Source organism: Convolutriloba macropyga, chromosome 3 (assembly GCF_964194025.1).
Source record: "Convolutriloba macropyga chromosome 3, txConMacr16.3, whole genome shotgun sequence".
NCBI lineage: Eukaryota > Metazoa > Xenacoelomorpha > Acoela > Convolutidae > Convolutriloba > Convolutriloba macropyga.
Genome location: NC_134470.1, coordinates 27991722 through 28011458, shown reverse-complemented (window position 1 = coordinate 28011458; position 19737 = coordinate 27991722). Strand labels below are relative to the sequence as shown.

The 19737-nt window shown below is 37.9% G+C and overlaps 1 protein-coding gene across 21 annotated transcripts in view; it reads left to right on the top strand.

Moving 5' to 3' along the window:
• The window catches only part of LOC142336128 (voltage-dependent T-type calcium channel subunit alpha-1G-like), a 155833-nt gene extending 143691 nt beyond the window's left edge, over positions 1 to 12142 (top strand). For all 21 annotated transcript variants that reach the window (XM_075384700.1, XM_075384697.1, XM_075384698.1 and 18 more), the window contains 8 exons: positions 1553 to 1857; positions 2297 to 2495; positions 4815 to 5028; positions 5776 to 6035; positions 8950 to 9156; positions 10518 to 10844; positions 11170 to 11300; positions 11694 to 12142. In XM_075384700.1, the coding sequence (XP_075240815.1) occupies positions 1553 to 1857; positions 2297 to 2495; positions 4815 to 5028; positions 5776 to 6035; positions 8950 to 9156; positions 10518 to 10844; positions 11170 to 11300; positions 11694 to 11990 (1940 nt within the window). In that variant the 3' untranslated portion in view covers positions 11991 to 12142. The remainder of the gene's footprint in view (positions 1 to 1552; positions 1858 to 2296; positions 2496 to 4814; positions 5029 to 5775; positions 6036 to 8949; positions 9157 to 10517; positions 10845 to 11169; positions 11301 to 11693) is intronic.
• The last annotated feature ends 7595 nt before the right edge of the window (positions 12143 to 19737 follow it).

Genomic DNA, 19737 nt, shown 5'->3' with positions numbered 1-19737 from the left:
CTCTTTAATAGAGTGAGACTATTTGATGTGAAAATTTCCCGGCATGTATTCAATGATAAAGATACCACCGGAAAAGTGTAAATTCATAATATTTATGGTATCCCTTGAGACTCATTTATAGGAAATTTGCAGAAGCAAACTATATTGTGTAACTCTTGCAACCCCCACTATAAATCATGGCGCTAAGAATAGTTTTGCATCTTGACATTCCTGCATTGATAATGGGAATATATACAGCTGATTTTATTAGCCTATTTTCACCCCCGAAATCAAATCACCATCTTGAACTAATAATCGTACCTCTCGTGTAAATCTCTAAATTATACTGTACAACATCATTTTTGTTATTCTCTCTTTTTACAGAAATTATTTCTTCTACTTAGTTAGAAACGGTTTTTTTCCGCTCGCCAAAATCCATAACCCATCAAATCATAAGTTTCAAATACAATTTGAATTTTTTTAGATTTTGGCCCTTTGTTATTCTTTTGGGGATGTTTGATATAAAATGCATTTGTTTTTACGGTCAAATGTTTTTCTTTGAAATTTTTAACCTGAACCTTTACAGATTATGACAAAAACTGTTTCTAAAAATGATGTGATGACATTTTATTCTTTTATTTCCTATTTATTTGGCTGTGTATATCATAGTGTTGAGAACGTTCTTTTTGCTTTTCAAATTATATGATCTTTGTTTGGTTGCAGTTATTGGCTAATTATTTTGAAGACAATGAAGCCAAAAATGTGGATATTATAGAAGTGAGTATTGTTTTTCCTTTTTATATTGGTTGGTTTTTTTAGCTCTCTAGTACGTTGAGGATCAGACAAAATTTTCTCGGACGTTTCTTAACATTTTTATTTTTTGTTCGTGGCTGTTGAGCTCAAAAATGATGTTAAAATTTTCTTTTTTTCGAAAACGTTTATGAGGTTTTATCAGAAAACTTTGTTTTATTTATCTTAATTTATCTTTTTTGGGAATAGCCACAGGGATTTCAAAGACTGTATGTTTGTTTTGCTTTATGATGCTTCTGCTGAGTTGCTCTTTTTTGTGGCTTTTAACATCAATGTTAATCTTTAGAATTGTAGTTACTTCTTGCCATTGTTTGTCCGCTTTTGATTGTGCTTCGTACTTTAATGTTAACTTCGACATTTGAGTTTCGATGGAAATGTCAATCTCACCATTTTTATTTTTTTATTGAGAGTGCGAACAATATTTGGTCCTATTTTTCAAAATTGAACCTCTTTTGTTCTTAATTGAGGAATCGTCCTAGTATATTTTAAGGTGAATCTTTGTTTGAACATTTTTTTCATTTTCTGAATTTAAAAAATAATCAAACAAATATGTCGGGGGATCCATTTCAGATTTTATTTGAAGTGATTTTCTGCGTTATCAATTTTGAAAAGTGCAATCTAGGATTAAACAGACAAATTAATTTGTGAAATCAAACAGAAAAATTTTGTCCATAGGTTAGTATTTCACCTGGGGAACTGTCACCTAGTATTTCACTGTAGAATATTTATTATGCTGTAATAATTTAAAGACCCATATTTTTAGACCGTGAATCGGACCAAAGCAGTGTGTTCTCCGCATCGCCTCGTGGCAGCAACTTCTCAGTCGTAGTGCTCACGAGAGCCGAGAGTGAAGACAAAGGCACCCAGACATTCGAGTGCCGTGTGAATGAGGAGGAAAGACTCGCCTCCTCTTCTGGAGGGGCTGTGGACTGCGTGGGCGATGGGGATCAACAGCAGTTAGGGCAACAGGGTAGCCTGACTCCCTCTACTTTGAGATCGATGAGGTTGAGGTCGGGAAACTCTCACTGCGGCTCTACTCTTCACGAGTTCAGCTTACCTTCACTTGAGGTAAACAACTAACAACATTAATGTCCTCATTTTACAAACGCGCATCATCTCTGATGATAATTTAACAATTAATCCGGCGAATTAAAATTTGAAATGCCTTGCTAAGTTTCTTGATAAGAGAGGGTCAAGATAAACAACACCACCACCTTCGGTGATTTGTGACACATTCGCTTCATGAGATATAAAAACAGCTTATTTTCTATACTTCGAGATTATTTTTTAAAAAAATGTTGAAAGATTAAAACTTTTGCTTCATCTTAAAAGTCTTTTTCCGTCTTAATTAATGCTGCGTACACTAGGTGACGCTGCAGTTTAAACTAAATGTTTGGAAAAAACGTTTTAAAGAGAAGGAATATTTTTAAAGGTAAAATACTGAGAATAAAATACTTGGGAGTACATTTTTGGGCTCAAGAAAATCAGGGTGTGAAATGTTTGGCAGGAGACAGGTGATGACGTGGAGAGTGAAGATGAAGAAGAGTCATCCGAGAGAGACTGCTGGTTATCCAAGAGTGATCCAAAACCATCATCGTCATCATCTACAGGAACTGCCACACCTGCTACCCAAAAGTCTGCATCCAACAGCAATGTTACCAACACCAACCAGACATCTGCCAAACCTACGCACCAATCTAGACCAGGTATCTTTGGCTACCACTTTCTTGGTTTCCCGTTGTAGTGATAAATAAACCGTGTGACACAGATTACTATTGGATATACTGACTAGGAGCAAGCTTATAAAGGAAAATGTAGCGTAAAAATTATCCAGTTCAAAAGTAACTATTGAATGGCTTCATATGCGTCTATTTTCTCCAATCTGTTTAACGGGTATAAATTCTCAGCGCCAAGATATTTTTGGTTGCCGTAAATAGAGGAGCTCTAAAAATGTGTTCTTTTTTAATGACACTCTAATTGTGGAAATTGTTTTACACTTCTCAATCTCTTTTCTAGCAACCTATGTTCATGCAATTTCTTGTTCATACTCCAGAAACTAATCTCCAGAAACTCAGAACCAGTAAACTCCGCTGACTAACAGAAGATTTTGGATCTTTACCGTTTGTGCCCCCAGTACGTCATGCACACCCGTTACAGAGCACGTGTCATTATATAGTAAATCATTATGTAAAATTATGACACGCGCGCCGGGGGGGGGTGCGAATAATATTCACCCACTAAGCTGAGGGCCACTAACGGAAAAGATCCAACGGTTTAAAATTTTTTGAGATGTTTTTTCTCATTTTGAGTTTACCCAGGTTCATGTACTTATTGGCTGCGGGTATTAGCTGTATATATAGAGTATCAGTTCATTGGGTCATTGTTATCTTGAAAAACGTGGCTAAAACCTTACAGGACAAGATTTTCCGAATTGACAAGTAAATTACATTCATTACCAGTCGTTCAAAGTTTTGCAAGTCCTGTATAATACATGAATTCTATTTCTCCAGTACATCATTTTAAATCAAAATTAAGGGTCCTTTTTTCTGTTAAACATAAAAACAACTTTTGAAATAGCTATTATTTCTTCTGAATGGTGTTTTTGAATTCGGTATTATTTCTTCTGAAGTTTAAATTGCTCGATCACATGCTCATTTTTTATAATTTGTTTTGAGAATTTAGTCTCCGTTTTTAAGGAGAAATTTATTTTATTTTAAGATGCTCTTTCGTTTCAAAGAACGTTTGCTTGTTTTTAATATAGTCAGCTATTCATTTCAATTTTTTTTACCAGAACATTACCTCCAGTAAAAAGTTATATCTACTAAATGCAGTTCCTGAAATAATATCATTTCTTAACTTCGACACACTCATTTGAGTGATTAGCATTTCTGCTGGTAAAATTAACAGTTTATGTAGTTTTGCGAAGTGTTCTACACTAGTAGTTAAAATTTAATTAATATTCATAACACATGAGGTTGCAACTTTAAAACTTTTTGGCATTAACCTAACTCTATCGTTCAAAGGGATAGAGAACAAATTATTGGGAGTTAGGTACCAAATATGATTAAATAAGCGTTTCCTCAATATGAGAGCTGACTCGCGTCCCTTTTTATTTTGCAATTGATTCAAGAATCAAAATGCTAAATTGCATTGCTGACACAATTAATCAGGAACCAATGAGTGTTTTTATTTTTGTTGCGTATCAACGCTTATTGTCTTCTACTGTTCCCTGACTGTTTCCTAAAGTACAATTGCCTCTACAATTGGCTACAAAATTTTTGCCAGATTTTAAATTATTTTTTGAAAGCAGGAACGAACCAAATATGATAATAGCATGCGCTATTTAAAAAAATACTGTCACTATCGTTTTCTCACTTTTATATCAAAATTTTTATCCTGAAAATGGTTTCTGGAAAAAAACAACTGAGAAAAACCCCACTTTATTTTAGGTAGGAAATAAATCCCCAAGGAAATATACCTCCCTGGAAATAACACACCACAGAATTATACCCCCACTTGACCATTTACAATTTAGCGAGTTTGGCCTAGGCTTCCCGGGTTGAGGTTTATGGGTGAATTTTTTTGAGAAATGCGGTGAATGTGGTGAAAAATACATATTACCGTATTTCACCTCATTTCTTACAACAATTCACCCTATTTGTTTTCCATCAGTTACTGAGTCTGATTCAAGATTACAACCAATATCAAAGTGCGTGATAGTGGGCGCAGTTGAATAAGGAGTTGAAGACATGCAGGAGGTAAAAGATTCGAACCCATGCATGGAAGTTCCTTTTTTGCAAGAATACCGAGAACACGGTGAAATTAAATAATTCGCCCCGTTTCACCTCATTAACCGCAGGAAATACGCGGTGAAAATTATTTTTTCACCACATTTCACCACATTTCTTACGAAAATTCACCGCCAAATCTCGCCCGGGTTTTAAATACAATTTTAACGATGATCAAGTACGCTTTTGATTATTTTTTTTATTTTTGCGTGAGGTGGAATATTATTTGTACATCAGGCATGCTGACACACCAGAGCACTCAACAGAGACGTACTTTGATGGGATTGAGGAGACAGCAAAGAGTGGAGGAACCACTTCAGCCAAGTGATGATGATGACGTAGATAATGAGGGGGAGAGAGGGAGATCATCCAACGAAAGGATAACACCACTGGTACACATGTCAGTGGAAGCACCCTCTCCACCTGAAATTACACTTCCACATCAAATGAGGTTTGAGGATGTTTCACTCAATTACAGGGCCTGTCCTTCAATTGCGGGATCTATCCTTGGCTCGCGCTCTAGGCTTTAATTTGTTAGGTTGTAGGGATCTTTTCCGTTTGTCCCCCCCCCCCGCTTAGTGGGTGCATATGATTTGCAACCTCCAGACGCACGTGCCATAATTTAACATAGTGATTTACTAAGCAATGGCACGTGCTCTGTAACTGGGGGTACATAACGTACTGGGGGCACAAACGGAAAAGATCCGGTTTTAAATCGGTAGTAGGCTTTAAATTGCCCATTTTCGGGCTCTAAATTGCTTAATTCAAATCGTATGATACGTAGAATTTGATACGAAGTAACTAATAGCATAGAAAAGGCTAGATAGATCCAAATACACTACGATTGACTCAGGTATGTAATTCATAAAGAATTGTAATTTGTGGCGGGTAGCAAAAAATAGCCCTATGTAAGAAATTATGTAAGAAATTATATAACCTTATCTTAAGAACAATTTTTTGACTTCATTTGGTATTCCTCATTATCAGAATGACTTATGCTTCCGGAAAATAAAACGCCAAAACGTCAGCTTAGGACAATACATTAGCTTCAATTTATGATATCAAAAAAATTAGACCTCAAATTATTTTTAACGAGTCATTTTTAACATGTTTTTTAATGCATGCTGCCAGTTCTGAAAAACTCCTCTCGCTAATTTCTTGCATTATAACGGATGTTTTTTATAACAATTCGTTTCAGCTCACAGCTTCAGCCTCCATCTGGGTTTGACTCAAATCCGAATCTGGAGCGGGCGGCGATTGGGTCAGAGTATCAGCCAATCAGAAAGCGAGGACCGAATAGTGGTAATAAGTTTGAGAGACATATCTCAAGGTCGAACACTGTCTCCATCAGACGCATGGACAGTTTGGAAGTGCCCTCTTTCCACCCCTTGGGCAGAAAAGTGAGGAAGAAGAAACAACAGTCATCTGCTGCTGCTGGACCCAACAATGCATCAAATGGTGAGCAGAAAGGATCTAATTTCGGTATATGATAACAAAAGTGAAAGTTGATACACCCCCTGCTGCAATAACGTTCTTTTGTTTAAGTTCTTTTGTTCAGTCTAAATGCAAGTAAGAAATTGTGCCTTGAAAGAACTTGTAATTTCAAAAATTCTGTTCAAACTTAAGTCGGCGGAGGTCGGTGGAAGTCGGCGGAGGTCGGTGGAGGTTGGCGGAGGTCGGAAGTCGGCGGAGGTCGGTGGAAGTCGGCGGAGGTCGGAAGTCGGTGGAAGTCGGCGGAGGTCGGTGGAAGTCGGCGGAGGTCGGAAGTCGGCGGAAGTCGGCGGAGGTCGGTGGAAGTCGGCGGAGGTCGGAAGTCGGTGGAAGTCGGCGGAGGTCGGTGGAAGTCGGCGGAGGTCGGAAGTCGGTGGAAGTCGGTGGAAGTCGGCGGATGTCGGAAGTCGGCGGAGGTCGGCGGAAGTCGGTGGAAGTCGATGTGTCAGTTAATTGTGGTGTAGTATGTACAAGTTAGGCTAGAATGCAGCTCCGGGTATCGCCACGTTGAAAATTTCATGCATGATATCAGTCATTCGAAATTTTCAAAATTTGCTATGTACAGTCTGTTAGTTCTTCGTCTGTACAGTCTGAACTGAGACATTCTGTGCAGTGTTAACCAATAATGTAAATGATGCTGCGAAGAAAAAAAACAGACTGGGATTTTTCTTAATCGACTCTGGGCAGACTGGCAAATTTATTTACACTGCTATTTGTCTGGTACAGTACTGGTTACAATTGAAAGTCAATGGTACAGCGCTGAAACTCACTGCGACCTAGGTACGGGTACTCATCAAACTTAAGAATTCCCATACTTATTTCCTCTGCAGATACTAGGTCCTTCAAATTTTAAACTCCAAAGTAAACTAGCATCGTAACCCATACGTAAATCGAAATTTTCTAAAAGTTCTTTACTATTCTATGGTTATTACGGTCCATTTCTACGTAGAAATTGGTACAAGTAAGAGCCGAGTGAGTTTGCTCGGATTAGTAAGCGGACTTTGTTCCATGATCTTAATAACTTCTCAAAACGGAATTGCCTTACGCTTTTTTGCTTCCTTCGGTTAGATATTATTATACAGGAATCGAAAATATTGCTCTAATGTATCATGAACAGAAATTTGAGCGATTTGTAGATTAAGGCTCTCAGAGTTAATTAAAATTCATATTCGCAAGGGAATCTGATATGCTTAAATTTGCCAATTCGTACATACCAATTAACCACAATTGTATCTGAAAAAAATTAGAAATTTTATTGTTGAGAATGTTGCTGCAGAGCGCTGGTAAACTGTTTAATTACTCTCGAATGACGTTTGATGCAATATTTTTGTCAACGTGTTGGTCTTTTTGTTTATAAAAAAAAATATTCGCATGGCCGTTTTGACATTCAAATGAATTTTACGCTCTTGACTTTTTCGCTTTGCGATATCATTCTCTCTCCTTCACAAGTGTCAGCAGTTGAACTCAAGTGGCGGGAGTTTACTGCAAAATGTCAACTGAAAAGTGCGGCAAAATTGGTGAATTTTTCATTTTACGTTTTTTAAGTGGTTCTAGTGGTGTGCAATAACACCTTAGTAAATTTAGCTTTACTCTCTCGTACCCGGCTGTGTAATTCGAGCTCCACTAGTTGTTCGACGTTGATCGAGTAGTAATTTATCCGACGTTAGTCGGTTTTGTTTACATGATAACATAGTTTTTTCCTTGCTGTAAAAATGAAATTAATTTCAAAAACAATTCGTAGCATTTATATCAGTCCTGTGGTGTTTTCAATTGATCTCGAATGACTAGGAAGACATTTATTGTAGACGTATGTGTTTTGATGCAAACCTTTGTTTGACCGTTTTCTACTAGAACATTCTTTCGATTTCAATTCTCGAGCGATTTTTAACTCTTGACTTATGTTTTTTTTTCTGATTGATTTCCATTGCAAGCGTTAATAAATTGAGTCTTTGACTAAAACAAAACCAATTTCGAGAGAAGAAATTGTTTAGTCATATAGCAATTTTTTTGTCTGACCCTTTTAACTCTTCTTCCTCAAAACCGGGATAAACAGGTAACGCCCGGAGGGCATTAAGTGACTAAAGAGCTCTCTTGGTGCCTTAGGCTTTACTAGGCTCTAAGTATGCAATTCACCGAAACTCTTTAGAAGAGAACATTTGATGGCGTTCTTAACCTTAAAATTTGACCCCTAGCCGGTCGTTTGAGAGCAATTTTTCCGGTGTTAGCCGGTGTTAGTCGGTTATTTTAACATTCTTCATATCATATTTGTGGGCCTAGATAGTAAGAGAAACAAATTTTGCAGCTTTGCTCCAAAACTTCGAGAGATTGGACATGATTTTGACGATAAAGGTTATATATCACCAATATTGTTTCCACTCAACTTAAGTTCCTTGAAGTACCAAACAAACACTGTTCCTTGTTAGTCTTTTTATTAGCTATTCAATGCGATTGGTAAGACTTACTAACTATCACTAATTCGCTTAGCTCAACATCATTTTAGCACACACCATGCAATTTTTTTATTCAGTAAAGGAGTTTGTGATATAGAAAGTTGAATCAGGAAAGGAGCTAATAATCCATTTGATGCAATTCTGCAAAAGCTCAAATGAAGGAGATAATGAACATGGTGTCTGTTAATTGCCAAATATGCTACTTATTTGACGAATATTTCATTTCAGCAACACTAAAAAAGTAGAAAAGTTTTAAAAAAAAACAAGTGAAGAAGGTTTCGAAACACATTTGTGGCCAATGAGAGCTCTCCACTGCGCCGTGATGACGATGAAATATCTCAAACTACAAATGTTGAGTGATTAATAGTTCAGTCTGCATATTAGTGTTCTTTATGTTCTGACGTCATTTACACACAACTTTTTATTATCAGAATCGCGAAGCAAGTGTCCACCGAGTGGAACAAGGGACCACTTGAATTTGACCTTCACCCCTCAGTTGAGATCCAGGCGTCACCTGTTCGCCAACAATGCGCCCAGTCTCTCTCTGGACAACGCTAGAATTGGACCTGGACTACAGATGTCTAGTGGTCTTTCTGTTTCTATCGACACTGACGACAACTACGAACAATCAATTCAAGGTGAAAGGTGACCCCCCCACCCCCCCCCAACAACGCTAACCCCCCCCCCCATCCTCCTCCTCCTCCTCATCTTCCTCCTCCTCCTCCTCCTCCTCCTCCCTAAACCTCCCTAACTATTGACGAAGCCAACTGCTCGGCAGTCGTTATTCGATTATGATATAGATAAAGAATTATAAACCCATTCTTTTGCGACATTGGATTTTGATCTCACAAATTGAGTCATTGATGTTTGGAATGCAAAGGGCAACATCGTGAGAAAATGTACATCGCCATAGCTCTTTTTCGGGACGTAAAAATCGTTATAAAAATGAAATTAATTGTAGAGCTGTTTTACACAACCATTTTGGAGATTGAAGATTTACCCGGGACAACTCCGAATGGTTTTCTTTTAAGATCTTACAAGATTCTGACAGAATTTTAAAAGATAAACATTCGTCTATAAATACCCAACGGTTTCGGAAAAATACCCAGGGAAAAAAGCACCCAAAATTAGATAGGAAAAATACCCCCACTGAAAGAAACCCCTAAGGAAAAAAACCACGGAAATAAACTCCCACTTGAGTGTCAAAGAGATTTAAAATCAATCAAATTAAATTAAATGATTTGTATTCTAACACAATTGCACAGATTAAAAAAGCTTGAAACAGTTTCTCAAAACATGTTTGAAGCAATTGCTCACAAATATGCTAATAGTTGATATTTGTGTGCTGCAAAAACAATTCGATTTTTTCTTCCGTGATTCTCACTTTCTTTAAATTCCTGCTTTCCCCCTTTTTGTTGTGCCACGGTAAATTCTTGAAGCACTTTTTGTCTGTGTATCGCCTCCAATAATTTTCAAGCATCGGGCTTTTCAATTTGAAGCATCGATTCGAAACCTCTATAGAAAACTTGTATCGCACTGTTGATTCTCGGTAGGTGCTCAATCATTCAATGATACATCCACATTTTAAGAAAAAAAAGCATGGCTTTCGCCTACTCCCATTCGTGTTGAGGCAGCCGGGATAAACTTCCTGGGGGTTTATTTCCGTGGATTTTTTTCCTTGGGGGTTTATTTCCTAGATCCATAACAAAATGTTCCAAGAATTGAGGGTAATCAGGGTTCCATTTATACATTTTCTATTTCGGTTGCATCAACTATCATTTTTTATTTGTAAAATTTTACCGCTTATATAATATATCAATTGCAATTAGTCCTCGACCGGGAACATCACACATGCATAATGTGTAATTTATAGACGTCAAATTGAAATAATTTGGTTTTTTACACGTAACTTTATTGCTACTATGACAATTTTGTAACGCAACACCAAAACTTCTAAGCATCCCTCAAATGAGCTCGTTCATTGTGATATCAAATTTAGGCAATCTACCCGGATCAAGCACCAGCTCAGTGTTCTTGGGAGTGAACCCTGTTTATGCAAGTTCGCACCCATCATCAAGCACTACTTTACCCAAACAAACATCAGAAGAGAGCCAGCACTCGGTCTGTGTCCAGTCACGAACTGGTGCGGAAAATACGGGTGAAGAACTCACGCCTGATGAACATCTTTCGTCGCCCGAGTTACCACGCAGGATACTTCCCAGGACTAGAGAGCCGCAATTAACATTGCCCTCAAGTTCTAGTGGCGCTGCGGTGTCGTCGAGGTCAAAGTTCAAAGTTGACCCTAGATCTGACATTCCAAAATTAAGTACGTATCGTCCAGATTCAGCCATGTGTATTAGTTTGAGCTTTTTAATATTTTAAAGCGCGAGTCAGTTTATAGTGAACCATTGACTCTAAATTTGAATGAGAATTTTAACTTTCCGGCTAACTGAGTTTTTGTTTTTTATAAATATCGGCTAATCTGCGGACATACTATTTTTCTATACGTTAATAAAGAAGTCATAAGAGCTTTTTGATTACTTTTTACTCTCACAATTTACTTAAGTTTTTTATTATCTGCACGTCTGACTAGATGTACTAAATTCAATTAAGTTTTCAGTTGGAAAAAATAACGGTTTCTTTTTTTTCAGGACGTGTGCCAACAATGGTAGCAGACGACGGCTCACAAAATGCATCACCTTGCGGTACACCACAATCAGTGAAAAAGCTTTGCTCAAGTGACTCACACCTCAACAGCAACCAACAATCAAAAGCAGTTCAGGTCTGTAATACCAACTAAAACGCAAACACCTCTTTTAATAGGCCCGGGTAGTTCATCATATAATATTTTAGCAGTCTTACTTCATATACGACTCATAGTAATCATGGTATGTCATATATGATTGAATAGTGTGATTTTTGAGTAGTCGTGCATACGAATTTCGGAATTCATCTAATCGTTATGCTTCACTTTTATCGTGAAAACGATTAACAACTCCATAACGAATGCGGCAAAACAGCCAACGAATGTGTGACACAAAAAATATTATATTCTAATGAACTTTAAAAGTGCGTCTAGCGGAAAACTACTCAAAAATGTTTTCATTCTTCCTAGGAAGAGCTTACGTATAACGAAAAAATAACTGAATATAAACTCCCTACTGATCAACTTTAGGTCACACTCAACAAACAACCAACCCAGCTACGCACTACTACAACTACCACTGCACTGTCCCCACCGGACAAAAGGTCAACAAGCAGACATCTAGCCAGGTGTCAACAGAGGTCATTCGACGTGTCCTCTACTTGTACGTCTAGAGGTCACGATGGCAATAGTAATAGTAAAAGCAGCCAACAATCTTCGCATGAGTTGAGTAGCCCGAATGAAGCTACCACAACCACAAGCGGCAACAACAGTCGCTCTATCATTTTGCCCGATGTTGATAGCAAATTCACAAATTCAGAGTGCTAAAACACGAATCAAATATGTATTATATTCATTGTTTCTATTATTCATTTCAATTTTTGCAAATATCTTAATAAACTCAAGTTATATTATTTAATTTTGAATTTTTATTTCGCAGCATAATTGGCAAATTCGCATATTGACTTTTTCACGCAATCCTTTTTTAAATCATTGAACTGCATGGAAGAAGGATGGAAAATACCTGATGCTAATGACCACTCGTGAACATCAGGCCATCATTTCAGCATCAAAATTGATCAAAACATTTCATCAACTACTGCTAATAATAGTTACCCAGGTTGAGGTCCAGACCCAAATTGGTTTATGAACAGACCCAGTCGAGCGCACACCCGTGTGTTCCCAGACCGAAATTACAGGGTCTGGAAGGAAGTTCGAGCGCACTACAGTCTGGACGATGGTCTGGAGATGGTCTGATCAAAACCGATTTCGACCGCAATTGGGTCTGATCATAACCTCTTCGATTATTATAATAATTGTGGTTTCTGCGCAATCGCAGCGGAGCACTCTTTCGGCCACAGTGGCGTTTTTCTCATTAGTCGATCACCACATTTCATGTTATTCTTTTCATGAGCAGTATTGGTCTGTTTCGGTAACTCTGGCCACTTTTTGCGCCGGGAACTTTAACATGCTACCAAGACTGGTCACAATTGGTCAATCGAGACATTAGCCAAGAGTGGTCAAGCTGCAGTTTTGGCACAGTGAGCTCCTCCTTTCACAGACGTCTTTACTAAGGCAGGGGGTTGAACCATCATTAACGGCGGTGCGAGTGCGAATCACGCACCTTACCGCTTGGCTATCTGATAAGTTTAAACAACTAACTGCAATGTTGTTAAAAAAACTTTTTGAAACATGAGTTTAGACTAAACAACAGAGGTGTAAGATAGTTGTAGAATGCAGGAAATCGTCATAAACAGATACTACGAGTAAGTTAGATGATTTAGGTCAACTTAGACAAGTTAATTAGGTGTTTGAAATAAGCGTTCTCTCTTAAAGGGTTATTGTTTTGAAGGCGCCAGAGATGGGAGTTGAGTGATATATCTTAAATCAACAAATTAATGAACAAAAGCATATTGAGCTGTCGATATATTTCGTTTACTTAGCAAAATTGTATTTGTGCATCAGGCCAAAGTCGAAATGAGTGATTTGAAATCAGAAAAAAAACTAAAGAGCGAACATTTGAAGTGAACTAGATATTTGCAGTAAATAAAAACGCGATTTTAAATTTGCAAAGTAATGGGCACCCTCAAACATGGTACCAATTTGAAGGGTGAATTGAATAGGGTTATTTGCAGGTTTTCGATATTTTAAATAAGAAAATGACTGTTTGAATATGATATAAGGCTAATTAAGGGTTGCAATGGGTATTAATTTTAGAGTAATGTATGAGACGATCACGGAAAAGGGTTAGAATAACTTTTTGGGTATTTCTCGGTAAATAGGCTGTTTTTGCCGGAAGATAGCTAGCACTTCAATTGAAATAGTAATTTCTCTAAAAGTTGAAGTCGGATTGACCTGAAAATTGGGGGATAGATTGATTTGGGTACGATGAATCCAATTTATGTCAAATTTGAAATCAGATTAACCTGCACGGGACTAGCTCAAGCCCGTGCTGCGGGAAGAAAAATTTGAGTTGCTCGAGGAGTTTTGGTAGCAGCCTTATAATTTTTGGAGGGTAGGAGTAACTTCTTAAGGGCTTTCTATAGGTGCTTTCTGTTTTTAACTTAGTCTGTGCTTCGGGATAACCCGAGTGGCGAAAACCGGAAATTGGGGTTTTTGAGCGGCCAAATGACATTGAAATGGTATTAATATGATAACCTGAGACAGTTATTGACAAAAATACCCACCCCGTCAATTCTGACGAATTCGGATTTTTCGGGTTGCAGCACCCACGACTCCTTAAAAAATTTTCAAATTGCAAACGACTCGCAGCGGCTACTCCGTAAGTCACGAAACTTGATAAGCAGGTTGATCGCATCCAATATTTACTATAAATTTTATCTGACGACGTTTTGACCACTTCTTCCCGAGATATTGAATCTGAAGTTTGGGGTCATCCGGGAGGTCGATGGAAAGTATAGGCGGTCATTACTCGTGTTCTAGTGGGAGTTAGGCCATGAAATTCTGTGTGTAGGTGCAACTAGTAGACAACTTTCCGTGACAGTACTTATCTTTATCAACTTGACCCCTCTTTTTGGACAGGTGACCTCTAGGAGACCCCTAGATGTCAAATAATTAGGTTTCTAGGAAAATTGGTCTCATCGGCATTTATAATTACAGGGAATTGCATGAAAAGATTTCAAAATTGGAAAATACAATTAACCTTTGGTTTGAGGTTGAGTTTAGGTATTTAATCAACCCGTGGCTCTTGACAGGGATTGATTGTGGCTAGTTAATTTGATAGCGCAAATAGATGGATTACAACTTTTCAGAGCAACGTTCAATGTTTACTAAGCAAACACTGATTGACATGTCAGTTAAATTTATGAGATACAGAGAAGTGGGTTTGTATACATAAGAGTCCAAAGGCCGTGTACTTAAGAAAAGGAAAAACTTGAACACTGGTTGAAAGCAATTGAATGACAGCGCATAATTTGATATTAAATTGTTTGCATTGCAAACAAAGCCCTCCTACAAAATGTGACAGATTTCAAGTGTAAGTTGCAATGTTTACTTAAAAGATTAGGGTTTGTTTGCGTAATATAAGAGCGTATTGGTTTAGTGTAAATAGAAGTGACACAGAGAAATTTGGGCAGACTTTAGAGAATTTTGGGAGAATTTCAGAAGTTTGGCACAGGGGAGGTTTTTGCACAAAGGAGACAAAGCAATTGGTTTAGTGGGACTAAACTTTAAAATATAGTTAGAAAAGCACAGAAGAAATTGAGATTGAGACTGATCTCTGGGAATTTTGTAAGTGCAAGACAGCTTGAGATACTGTTAGCGTTTTTGATTTAATTGATTTGAGAAGTGAAACGCGTATTCTATTTTTTTATTATTTTAATTACTATTATATATTGTCTTAAGTTTGTCCTTTCCATTGATGCGCAAGTAATTTTCTGACATTTGTTATCCATATAGCTAGAATTAAAATTACGAGCCCCATTGTGAATTAACTTATTTCAAGGCAATCTAAATTGCAACAGCATACAATAGTGGAAGAGGGGAAATATCAGGGTAACAAAGTAACGCTTGCTTCACCAATTCAAAACCTCTGGTTTATTTTATTTGATTGATCTTCTGGGCGACAGATTCCCCTCACTCTTGGCCTAGTAGGAAATTTAGAAGACGACAACTGCATTCTTATCTTTTAAAAAATATATTTGAAACTTGAGTTTTGACTGAACAACAGATGTGTAAGTCCGCCTATCCTTCAAACAAACACCTTCTCGAGATCAAAACCATCCGCTAAGCATCGCGCTTTTCTTGGCTTCTCACAGGACCCTGTGCGTCTCTTCTGCAAGTGGCAACCTCACGCCTTCTGTTGCTATTGTACTCAGAGGAAACAGAGAGGTTGCAGTTCGGATTTTGTTTTTGTTTCGTTTCCTCTTCGGGCAAAATGTTTCTGGAGAGAAGACCAAGTCCAATCCGTGGATGGTGCTGCAAAAATCTCTAAATTCAGATTTTAGCCAATGAAAAGCATTGACAACAGAAGCTTGCAATTTTCCTTTGGTGATATGTGCCACATGGACCAAAAAATTCTTGGCGTTACCAGCCTTTTCGTCACAGTCTTCCCAGTCTTCTGCTTTCGGTTAATGCATGCAAAACTTAACCATAACCACAAACACATGTTTCAGGTGAACTAGTTTTTAATAATTTGCCCTAATGTGTTTCTACTAAATGCGGGTAGTAAAAGTCGTATCCTATTAAAAAAAGGCGATATTTTTTGTTTTAGGTTGCGAACAATAACCGGAGCCCACTCTGCATTCTTCTTAATTGCCATTTTTCGTAAGTCAATCTGATTTGCTATTATTCTCCTTTTTTACTTAGACTTGCTTTCAGTTATGGCCGCTCCAAGAGCACATAGTTTATCCACATCAAGCTCTGGTTCTGAAGATGCCAATCCGTGAGACAAAAAAGCAAACTCGTCAACGATTGGCATCTCGCGGTGTGATACCTCTTGCTGTGGAGGTATGTAATCGAGACACGAATAAGTTGTAGATTATTGAAATTGGAGTCGAGGCGCGAATCCAATGTATTACTTAATTGTCGGATTACCGCTTTTGGTTTTATTCTGTAATAGTGCTACAAATGCAGCTCTATTGTGATGACGTGGAATTCCTTCTCGAATCCAGATAGGATTATTCTGACTGTAAAACCGAGAAGATTGAGAACAACTGAATTTAAGAACTAAGCTTAGCGAATGAATTTGAACAAAATGACAAGAATGATCAAAACTGAAAACCTAACTTTTTAGTCCGCGGTAATATATACTGATGTGAAATATGGTTAGAATGACTTTTATAAGGACAAGGACAATCTTAAAATAATTAAGTACAAATTAACTGAATATGGTACAACCGTACCACATATCCACGTCTTCGATAAATTTTAAACTGCACAAGTGTAAAATTTATAATAATAACAACATATGTACTGGTTTTTATAGATAGTAATTTAAAATAAACTTGAACAATAACAATCCAACAGATTGAGTGCACAAGAGGCGAGAAGACTAAGCAAGGTAAATAAAAAGTAATGGAAATTTGTTGCGTTTACATTAAATATTAAGCGTGAAACATAAATTATTGCACAATTGAGATGCGAATCCAATAAATTTCAATAAATTAAGTGCAATGTACTAAATATCCAATTTTAATTTAAAAACTGTAAACCAGTCTAGTTTACAAATAGATGCCGAAATGAAACAGAAAATATTGCGCAGTTGTGGCACAATTCCATTATTTACTAATTTAATCAGATTACAGTTAACAAATGACAGTGTATGAACAATGTAAACCAAAAATAAATGGTTGCAAGATGATTCAGTTTTGAATGACAAAGTTTTTTGCAGATTTCAAATTTGTTTTTCGGCGTCAAAGACGCTCATACTAATCTCTCTTGCATAGTCATCGTAATCATATTCCTCCGGGGACCAAGTACCGATCGGTGGAGGTGCTGGAGGACTGACTACTGACAATTCAAAAGATGTATCGATTACAGGTGTTTGAAGCGCTTCTTCTTGAATTGCCGTCTTTATTACGGGATTGGTGGGTATGCGCCGTTTTGGCACATGAACAGAATCGTTGTCGCTTACGGAACATACAGAACTTTCGAGGCCGAAATAATCCGGAGCCTTTCTGGTTCGTTTTGATTTGGACGTTGAAGGTGAGGCGGTGGACGAGGTGACTGATGACGCAGTAACTGACGAGGCATTGGAGGTGTTAAATGTAACAGATGATTGACGAGGGTGATTTCTCCCCGCTTGAGGTTTTTTGGGCTTTCGGTTGGAGATAGCTTTCGAAATGTTGCTATTTGCGGATGAGATCCCATAAGCAACGTCAGACTGAGTTGGGCGGTGTCTAATCTTGATTTCTCCCCGATACTTTTTCTTTAAGTGTTTCGTGTGCTGAGCGATCTTTTCCTCAGTCGTCTTATCATAAGGGAGAAGACATCGCTGAGCAAACTGCCAAAGGTCGGCGTTGAGCTCTGCAGGAGTCCGGAACATCGCTAAGTCGCTGTTTCTGACTTTAACTTCAGGAACTCCAGATTCCTTGATGACAGTGGTTGTTGGCGAAGTTCTCACAACAGTGCTACCTGGAGCCAACGTCTCCCAGAGTCCTCGTAGGTCCTTCTTCGACCGTTTTGAAACCTTTCGGGCTAACTTGAGCTCCAAAGATCGCTCTGTCCGCAGTATGGGGTTATTCAACTTTGGGAGCATAATATAACTTGAGATGGATTTATTTCTGTCCCCATTGTACCTCCGGCCTGCGTCTACTTGGGCTTTTTTCTTAACATCCTCAACAAAGATGTCAATGCGGTCACCAGTCACCCAGCCATTGTCATCGAGATAGTCCTCCATGGGAACTGTATCAGCGTCTAAATAATGGTGCAGAAAATTTTCATTTTACAAATTCGACGACTTAGATATTGTGCTAATATTACTTAGTGGTGTGTTTGGCTTTCTTCCAAAATGTGCTGGGAAAAGTGTTACTTTTGTTGTCTTTTGTTTACATATGCGTAAAAGATTTTCTATTTACTTTATTGCTTCTTTAATTGTGAATGTATTATTTCTATTGTCTAATTTCATGCAGCTTAGGCGCCTTTTAATTGTTTGTATCAAACGCTCCACTAATCCAATAGCTCTATGGTCGTTAGCAGGAGCAGTGATAATGTTAACATTATGTTAATTACTGAAATTCTTTACTTTATATCCAATTAAACAATGTGCTTGATCTAATCTAATGTTTCGGGGAACACCATGTATTTGAATATATTCATCTAGAAATTTAATTACATTGGGTCCATTAGCTTTATCAAAAACTTCTACTGTAAGGTATTTAGAAAAACGGTCAATCCATGCGAGAAATTGTATATCATGATCTTTTTCATTCTTAATAGGACCTCCGAAGTCAATTTGTATTTCCTCATTAGAATCGGAACAATTTAATAAGTGTTGCCATTTCGACGTTGAATTGACGGGTTTGAGGTTCATACCAATATCAGTACAAGGCTTGCACTGTGCAGCCCTATTAAGGATCTTTCGATGCATGTATGGCCAGAATGCATACTGCTCAAGAGTAATCATACCCCAGCTGCCAGGGTGGGTGAAGTGGAGACTTTCTACTACGGCGTCCTGAATTGAAGGTGGTATTGCCACACGTTCGTCGACGCAGACGCAGCCTGACCTAACAAGCAGGTCTCTCCAATAGGAACTCACAATAGGGACTCACTTCCTTGCATCTTTGGGTGTCGTTTTGACAAATGCAGTCTCTCACTTCTTTTAACACTGCATCCTTGCTCTTTAGTACTGCTAAGAACCCTTTAGTGAACAATTGATTGAGATTGTTTCCAAATATTTCTTCTTTTGATAGTTCAAGGTTCGGCGAGGATTGTCCATCATTAGAAAAGTGGGTTGAATTAACTGCCGAATTCGGCGTTGACAGGAAAGTTACCCTACTGTGGGTGGGAGGAGTTTGAAGATTTGACTTCGAGCTGCTCTTTATTGGGTTAGAAATTGAGTGTATTTGTGTTGCGTTTGTTTTCAGATTAGAATTAGAGTAGATTTGTTATCAGATAAGAATTATAGTGGATTTGTGCTGCGTTTGCAGTATTATCAAGAAGCAACTGAGTTGTACTAAGATTAATTGCAGAAAGCAAATTGGAATAGTTTGCTGAGTGAGGATGTGAGGTACGTGTGGAATTTGTGTGATTGACGCTGATAAAGTGCTGTGATTTGCAGTTTTGCTGTGTGGTATTTACATAAATTGCTGTAGTAGCGTCACGAATGCGGGTAAATTTTGCTACCGCAAATTCCTCATCATTTTTGTTTGTAACTTTTGCTTCTTGATTTCGTTGGCGAGAAATGTAATCTACTAGCCCCATCTTTGCGCCTGGTATATGTTCAATATGAAAGTAAAAGTGTAAGAGTCGATCTGCACAACGGGTTAAACGACTTTTATATGATTTGTTAGACCGGTGTTCTTTCATAATTGAAAGTAGTGCGCGATGATCTGTGATGATTGTGATTGATTTGCCGAAAAAAAATAATCAAAATATTCTACGGACCACACAACCC